This window comes from Rhipicephalus sanguineus, chromosome 5, assembly GCF_013339695.2.
Source record: "Rhipicephalus sanguineus isolate Rsan-2018 chromosome 5, BIME_Rsan_1.4, whole genome shotgun sequence".
Lineage (NCBI taxonomy): Eukaryota > Metazoa > Arthropoda > Arachnida > Ixodida > Ixodidae > Rhipicephalus > Rhipicephalus sanguineus.
In genome coordinates this window covers 1,995,080-2,003,287 of record NC_051180.1, presented here as the reverse complement: position 1 = coordinate 2,003,287, position 8,208 = coordinate 1,995,080, and the positions used below count along the sequence as shown (strand labels likewise).

Here is an 8,208-nt window from a genome sequence, read left to right as displayed (position 1 = left end):
ATGTAACGCAAGGAGCAAACGAGCAACACCTAAGTGGTACACCAAAGGAAATTCGGTTATTATGCAACCTTAATATCCTGTTCGTACCCAAACATAACGGTTCCCGCTAGCTCAAAAAGAAACTCGGAAAGCAGCATGCTGCTCCAAAAGCTCACCGGTACGGCAGCGCAAGAAACTAAACAAACAAACAAATAAAAAAACACGATTGTCTTGATGCATCGCGGGTGCGTCTATAACGGCCAGACATTTGGCACGGTACGTCTAGAAAAACTGCCGATTCATTGCCAGTCGTCGCCGTCGAGATAACGCCGAAACACAGCGCTCTCTTTTCTGCGCACTGAGGTGAAGCGACAGTCTCGGGGCGTGTGTACCGTTTCTTTTGATTCTCTTTTATTTAGTGCCGCGTCACTGCATATGTCTTGGCGGTACTTTTGAATTCTTTAAGGTCGATACGCCACGTGGTGTCGTTCACGCGAACTAGACCGCTGGTGTCCAGAAAAGCCGCATATGGAGACGCTGACTGCTTGCGGCGAGGCGTGTCAACGCGCACACGCGCTAACCGCACACCCGCACCGCACACCCGCCCCGCACGAAAGGCCGAGAGCGGCCGCTCCTATGACGTCACGAAAAGCGGTTCTAACTTTTTGCAGCCGCCCTGCCGGCTTGCCAGGCTCGCCTCTCATTGGCTGCTCGAAGGCGGCCCGGCGGCCGCCTTCACAGCAAACATGGCGCTTGCTCGAAGCGGGCGCGAGGCCCATCGCTGCAGCGACGTGAAAAAACGGCTGATTTTATCGTTTTGATCATAGTAAGCTCTATACAACTCCCGCGGAGACGTTCATCGAAGGTAGCCAGCCCGTGTGCACTTCCTGGCCCCGTCAGTGCGTGCGATCGTCAACGGAACGAAGAAACGGACGCAGTGTAGAAAGTGTGTTGTGGTGATGCAAGTGTCGTCGTTTCGTGTGTTTCTTCGTACCGTCTGTCTTTCCAATGTAATCGCAAAGAATTTAGAGGATTTCCACCACGTAATCATGCACTGTGCTAAGCCAGATATGCGTTCAGTGCGCACCGAAGTTGTAGCATAGCCATGGCGTGCGCATAGCAGCGCCGGGCCAGCAATGTATCAACGTAGTCAGCAGAATGAAAAGAACGTTTATTGAAAAGTGTAGAACGTATTTATAGGCAGCACAGTGTAGACAGATAAAGATGCACACGTGGTAGTTGCAATAGTCCGATGTGGTGCAGGCGGCCAGCTGATGCGTCACAGGTGCGCGCGCACGCACACACACACACACACAGACCACGTGAAGACACAACATTCCTTCCCCCTTAGAAGTGAAAGCGTTGTACTGGCTTGCGTTCTCTTGTAGAACGCCTGAGGGCTTGTGGGGCGACACCGGTATTCATCGGGACCGCCGTGATCTTTGGTGATGCACGTTGTGCAGAACCAGCATCATTAGGGAGGAACCCAGAAGACAGGCCATCCTCCGTGCTTCCCGCTACCGGAGGCGATCGTTCTGTTGCTTGGTCTTGCTCGCTGCAACTTGTGGCAGTTGTTATTGGTGTCTGATCACTTCGCGAGTCCTGTCGCGGGCGAAGTTGATCTACATGCCGTTGGACGACCCCGTCTGAAGTGTCCACGGTCACCATTCTCGCTCCCGACGTCGCCTTCACATTGCCAGGCGTCCATTTGCTCCCTGCACCATAATTTCGGGCGTATACGTCACTTCCTGGTAGCGGCAGCCAGTTCTCTTGGTCTTCTTTTGATCCTGTAAGGGCTGGAGGAAAACATGTGTCCAACCGTGAGCGTATTTGGTAACCTAATAGTAACTCTGCTGGGGATTTACCGCACTTTTGCGGTGTCCTCCGATAGTTAAACAGCAAGCGTATCAGATTCTCCTCCAGCTTCCCTCTCCTCATTTTTCGAAGTCCATCTTTGATTGTTCGCACTGCCCTTTCCGCAGCACCATTAGACTGGGGGTGGTAGGGAGCACATCGGAGGTGCACTATGTTGTTGTTTGCCACGAATTCCTCAAAATCATGGCTGGAAAACTGAGTCCCGTTGTCGGAAACGATTGTGCGTGGTATCCCAAACCTGCTGAAAATGCCACGCAAACAGTTAATGGTGGTTTCCGTTGAAGCATGTGACAGAGGTACGGCTTCGAGCCATTTCGTGTGGGCGTCAACTACGACGAGTATCATTTTGCCGCATATCGGCCCCGCGTAGTCAATGTGAATGCGCGACCACCTTTCGCCGGTTTCAGGCCACTTGACAACGGGCGCCGCGGTCGGCATCGGTAAATTTTGAACACAATTCTGGCACTGAGCAGACACCTCTTCAATATTTCTGTCTAGGCCTGGCCACCAAAACAAAGAGCGCGCGACAGATTTCATTGCCGGCGAACCCTGGTGAGTCTCGTGTAAAAGCTGCAGCACTTGTACTCTTGCTTCGGCTGGTATTATGACCCTATTGCCCCAGTAAACAAGGTCATGTGCAACGGACAGCTCTAGCTTACGGTCAAAAAATGGCAGAATGTCCCTTGCCAGCCCATTTGCGTGTCTGGACCACCCATGTAGTATGTATCGTTTGACTTCTACCAGGACAGGATCTGACGCGGTGAAAGCCTTCAGCTCACGCGTTGTCACGGCACCCCCTTTCAGCTGGTTTAGCGAAAGTACATATTCGAGTGGCTCACCGTCGTCGTCAGTTTCCGTAGTTTGCAGCGGCAGTCGGCTTAGGGCATCCGCATTCAGCATCTGTCGTCCTGGGGCGTACTGCAGCTGGTACCGGTAGGCCCCCAGCTGAAGCGCCCACCGTTGTATCCGGGCAGCGGCCATCGTGGGCGTCTGTCTGTCTGACCTCAACAGGCCCAGCAACGGCTGGTGGTCAGTCACCAAGGTAAATTCCCGACCTAGAAGGTAGTCGCGGAATTTAGTTACGCCAAATACCAGTGCCAGTGCCTCTCGCTCGAGCTGTGAATAGTTGCGCTCTGCCTGTGTTAACGTACGCGAGCGAAACCCGATCGGCCTGTGAGCGTTACCGATCGTGTGAAACAAGACCGCGCCCAATCCGTATGGAGACGCGTCGCACTCAAGTTTTAGTTCCTTCGAAGGGTCGAAATGGACGAGAACCTTGGCTGCTTTGAGGCTTTGTTTAGCAACCTTAAACGCAAGTTCTTGAGGCTGTTCCCAGTGCCAGCGCGCATTCTTTTCCAGCAGCTGATACAAAGGAAAAAGTGTGGTAGACATGTTCGGCAGAAACCTCGCGTAAAACGTAATCATTCCCAAAAAAGAACGCAGTTCGGTGACGTTACGTGGGCTCTGTGCCTGCATGATAGCGTCGAGGTTTTTCTCTGTCGGATGAAGCCCATCGCGATCGATGCGATGCCCGAGATAGTTAACTGCTGGACTGCGCAGCTTGCACTTATCGTGTCTCAACTTTACGCCTCTCTCTCGAAAACGCTCCAAAACGTTTTTCAGCCTTTCGCCACTGTCGCTTGATTTTTCAGAAATGAGCACGTCGTCAAGATAAGCTTGTGCACCCACAAGACCAGCTAGCACCTCATCCATTTTTCTTTGGAATATCGCGGGTGCAGAGGCTATTCCGAAAAGCAGTCGGTTGTAGCAAAAAAGCCCTTTTGGTGTGTTAATGACGCAAATTTTCTTTGCAGAATCATCCAGTGCCACTTGATTGTATGCGTCCCGTAAATCCAGAGTGCTAAAACAATCCCCATCGTGTAGTTGCGCAAACATATCTTCAATGATGGGCAAGGGGTATTGTTCAGTGGCGCATGCGGGGTTCACTGTGGCCTTGAAATCACCGCAGATTCTCACTGCGCCGTCTTTCTTAAGAACTACGACTATAGGCGACGCCCATTCCGAGTGTGCCACCGGTGATAACACGCCCAAGGAAACTAACCGATCAAGTTCAAGTGACACGCGGTCGCGTAGCGCATATGGAACGGGTCTGGACTTACAGAACTTAGGTACGGCGCCTTCCTTTAGGTGCAGACTGACCGGAGGGCCTGTGATGAGCCCCAGTTCCTCGGAAAACACGTCGTGGAAGTCGTTGAATATGCTGTTCACACTGGACTTGCCCGTTTGTTCAGTGGGCTCCGAGACTCCAGCAACGCAAACCACCGGCACACCAGCGACGTTCAGCAGCTGAATTAAATCTCGACCGCAGAGGCTTGGTCCCGCACAGTCTAACACGGTCAGCGCGCACTCCACCGTCACTCCCTTATGTGAAACACTGAGCGCAAGCTCCCCAAGCACTGGCAGTCGTCCTGAGTAGCAGGATAATTTCACACTGGATGGTCTCAGTTTCGGCCATTGGTCGCGGTGCTTCTCGTACAGTTGACGTGGGATGACACAAACGGGCGACCCAGTATCGACTTCCATGGTAAGCTGCACACCACACCAAGAGAACGTCCGGCGAATGGGTGGTACCAGACAGCTCTTCCGTTCAGAGGCCAAGGTCCAGATGTGTGCTGCTTCGTGTTCGTCGTCTGTCGAACCTTCCGTCCCCGTGAGAATGTTGGTTTGTGCCCTCCTTGCTGTTCCTTGCTCGCGAGCACCGCGGCTTCGGCATTTCCTTGCAAGGTGACCGCGTCCTCCACAGCGATAACAGCGAGCGTTAGACCAGGTGCAACAGGTCTCATTGTGCTTTGCACTACCGCACCTTGAACATTCTTGACGTGTAGCACTCCGCCTCTCGTCTTGCGGTGTTTTCTGCTGATACGCTTCTACTTTCAACACTGGTGTCAAGGCCGATTCGTTCATGTTTTTCACGCCACTATCTGCAGCTTCAGCTGAGAGGACCATCGCTTCAGCGTCTTCTAATGTTAATTCCTGCTTCGCAAGTAGCTGCTTCTGCAGTGCCCTTGACCGGACACCACACACAATGCGATCTCGTAGCATGCGATTTAAAGCACTGCCAAAATTGCAATTATCAGCGATTCGGCGAATGTCGACTAGAAATTCATTAATGGGCTCCCCCTCCGCTTGACACCGACTGAAAAATTTGTAACTTTCTGTGATTTCATGTCGCTTGGGATCGTAGTGCTCACTCAACACTGCCACGACTTCTTCATAAGTCAGCGCATTCGGCTTGCGTGGAGCCACCTTCCCTGCCAGTACTTGTATCGTGTGCGTGCTTAAGGCAGCCACCAGCAATGCTCTTTTCTTAGTCGAGTCTTCAATGGCATTCGCTTCGAAGTATGCTTCGACTTTAATAAGGTATGGCGTCCACTTATCTTTGCCTTCTTCGAAGTCCGGAAGCTGGTGGTGAGCCATGATCGCCTTGGTTGCTCGGTTTTTCGTAGTGTCACGTTCAGGGTCGTCTTTCACTGCATGGGTGGTGTCCATCTTCGTCGCCACTGTAGCATAGCCATGGCGTGCGCATAGCAGCGCCGGACCAGCAATGTATCAACGTAGTCAGCAGAATAAAAAGAACGTTTATTGAAAAGTGTAGAACGTATTTATAGGCAGCACAGTGTAGACAGATAAAGATGCACACGTGGTAGTTGCAATAGTCCGATGTGGTGCAGGCGGCCAGCTGATGCGTCACAGGTGCGCGCGCACGCACACACACACACACACAGACCACGTGAAGACACAACAGAAGTGAAAAGTGCTCAATCCCGGGAACAAGTGTTCGCGTCGGGTGTGTTGTGTGTGTGCCGTTCGTCGCGGCAAATAGTAGTCGAACCGAAGCTTCAGCAACGATAATACGATCAGGATGGGCAAATTTTACTGCTCCGTCATTGTCGTCATTCGTAATGCGCAACGTCGTGCAAGTGTTGTTGTGCCCGATGCTGGGGTGAAACTTCTGCGCACTGATGTAGTCGGGGGTCTGCCCATAAGACCGGAGCCAGCCAAAGTCCCGGGGAGATGTCGAGGAGAGGAGCCGGAGCGGTTGACAGGAGTGTTTATTTACATTTTATACAGGTTCAAGATAGCGTGCTACTTCAATATTTCTGGTAGCATCCCTCGAGCGTCTCTGCGCTCGTGTTTTTAAAGTCCACGTCTTCCCAGGATCCCTTGCTGGGGAAACAATGGAACCCAAGATTGTCCAATCAAAATGTGCTCTTCACCTCCGCCCTCGATATGGGAGGGTGAAACACCGCCTTCTTCCCAACCCAGGGAGAGCGGGAGAGGCACGCCCAGTTCGTCCCATGGCGAGGGAAAAACACTGCCCACCGCGCACTACACGGCACAGCGCGAAGACGTTGAGTCTCACGTGGAAGTCAATTTCGTAGTCTGTTGCAATGATGGGTATGCGGCGCCAGGCAGACCACGAATTGTGGAAACAGCGGCACCAAGGCGTCACGGAGAACGTGGAAAATGCATCCGCAGACGGTTCCCAGACGCTGGGCACTTTGCCCGGAGCACCTTGACGACAAAGCAAGCCGCCTCGACGGCCAACAACTCTTCCTAATCTGTCAGTCGGTCAGGCGTGCCCAAAGGGTTTTACGAGGGGCGAAGACAACCTGAGATAATTAGACGAACGACTTTCGTGTTGTCGCCGCTCTTGGTGCATCTCTGGAACCGCTGACCCGGAAGAAATCAGGGTAGTCTTAGAAGCAACGTCTCATGCGTCAAAGCGACGCCAAGCCAGGCAGGCCGATCATAACAGCCCGTCCACCGTCACAGGAGGTCTCGAAGGGGTTGCAGCACCAAAGCACTCCGCAGAGACCGTAGATCTGCTCCCTTGTAGACGTTGACGCAGGCTGCACCAATCTCTGGACCTGAGCCATGGCCACTAAACGCCAGAAACGAACCACGAAAGACCCGAGGCACAACAAACATAGAGCACTCAACTGACCTCGAGAAATGCCAGGTTACAGTTCTGGTAAAACTCCCTAGAAATTTACAATTGGTGCGCTCACTCGTGAAAATCAAGAATCAGATAACGAAGCCATAACAAACTCAGACCTACTACGTGCGAAGCAAATGAACAGCCTAACGTTTTGTATCATTTCCCAGAGAGATTCACAGCGTTCATGGCACGCAGGTGCTACGGGCGAAACAAAACGAATGGAGGTAGTTAATGAATTACGCCTCTCACAGTATAAGTAAAACTCAAAATCAAACTTGCGCGTATGAAAATAAAACAAACAGAGAAACAAAAAACCTACACTACACTGATGCGCATACTGACAAGTGTGCTGCAATTTACACAAGGTTTATACAGAGGCTTTTACCCTCAGCCTACTTCTTTGTTAAAAATCAACTTGCGCAAAACCCTCTACTCGGGTGTTAGGTTTCGCTAAATGTAAGCAAACACTCAGTTCAACAAGTATCTTAATGTCTGCAGTTATCACTAGGAAGAAAATAAAAGTTACAAAAATCGACATATTCCTTGCTCATCTGCAGACACGCCAACATTAAAAGCAAAACAATTCAAAACTGGATACAAGAGAAATTCTTGGTAGCCTTACACTGTCCGAACATTATGCGGATAAAATACCGTATTTACTCGAATCTAGGCCGGCCCCGATTCTAAGCCGACCCCCGAAATTCGCAAGACCAGAAAAGTAAAAAAACCTGTTCATTGTACTCGAATCTAAGCCGACCCCCCCACTTTCGCACAGCGTTTTTTCGAAAAAAATATCGGCTTAGATTCGAGTAAATACGGTAAAATCAACAAAAGCAAAAACCTACACTACACTGCGAAAACAGAAGGTTTAAACAGAGGCTTTTACCTTCAGCCTACTTCTCTGTTAAAATCAGCGTAAAACCCTCTACTCGGGTGCTAGCTTTTGCAAAATGTAAGCAAACAAGCAGTTTAGCAAATGTCTCATTGTCTGCAGTTAAAATGAGGAGGAAAATAAAACTTTCAAAAATCGACACAGTCCTTGCTCATCGGCAGACATGCAAACGTTAGACAGCTAAACAAAACAATAATAAAACTGGATACAAGACAAATTCTTAGTATCCTTCGTGACACTGCGTAATTTAATGCGGCACCCTTTCAGACGTGCTCTGGGGGGACGCGCATACCACAGTTGTCGATGGGCCAGATCGCGACGGAGGGACAAAAGGCCAGCCTGTCCGAAGCACTCAGTAGCGGTGACCTTTGTTCCGCGGGCCCCGAACTCCGATAAAGAGGCACCCGGACGCTTAAGCTTCCTCATTGTGGGCCTCCCAGAACAGCGGTCACCCTCTCGCAAACTTGGGGGAGGACCTTTGTCGTTACAGTCGCGTACG

At 51.2% G+C, this 8,208-nt stretch overlaps 1 protein-coding gene across 1 annotated transcript; it reads right to left on the bottom strand.

Moving 5' to 3' along the window:
• Positions 1-1,110: 1,110 nt before the first annotated feature.
• On the bottom strand, positions 1,111-5,292 carry LOC125758524 (uncharacterized). Its single transcript, XM_049415846.1, has 3 exons — positions 3,975-5,292; positions 2,694-2,909; positions 1,111-1,775 (listed from the first exon to the last, which is right to left on the bottom strand). Exons 1-3 carry the CDS (start codon positions 5,290-5,292, stop codon positions 1,327-1,329), a joined length of 1,983 nt encoding a protein of 660 aa, XP_049271803.1. The 3' UTR covers positions 1,111-1,326.
• Positions 5,293-8,208: the final 2,916 nt, after the last annotated feature.

What these genes read in the sequence shown, in the direction of transcription:
- LOC125758524 (XM_049415846.1), bottom strand. Translation starts at nt 5,292, where the DNA reads ATGGCTCACCACCAGCTTCCGGACTTCGAAGAAGGCAAAGATAAGTGG. An exon ending in AGGCGCCGTACCTAAGTTCT is followed by an intron (nt 2,910 to 3,974) that starts GTAAGTCCAGAC and finishes ACTACCTTCTAG; the next exon opens with GTCGGGAATTTACCTTGGTG. An exon ending in TACGGAAACTGACGACGACG is followed by an intron (nt 1,776 to 2,693) that starts GTGAGCCACTCG and finishes GTTTTCCTCCAG; the next exon opens with CCCTTACAGGATCAAAAGAA.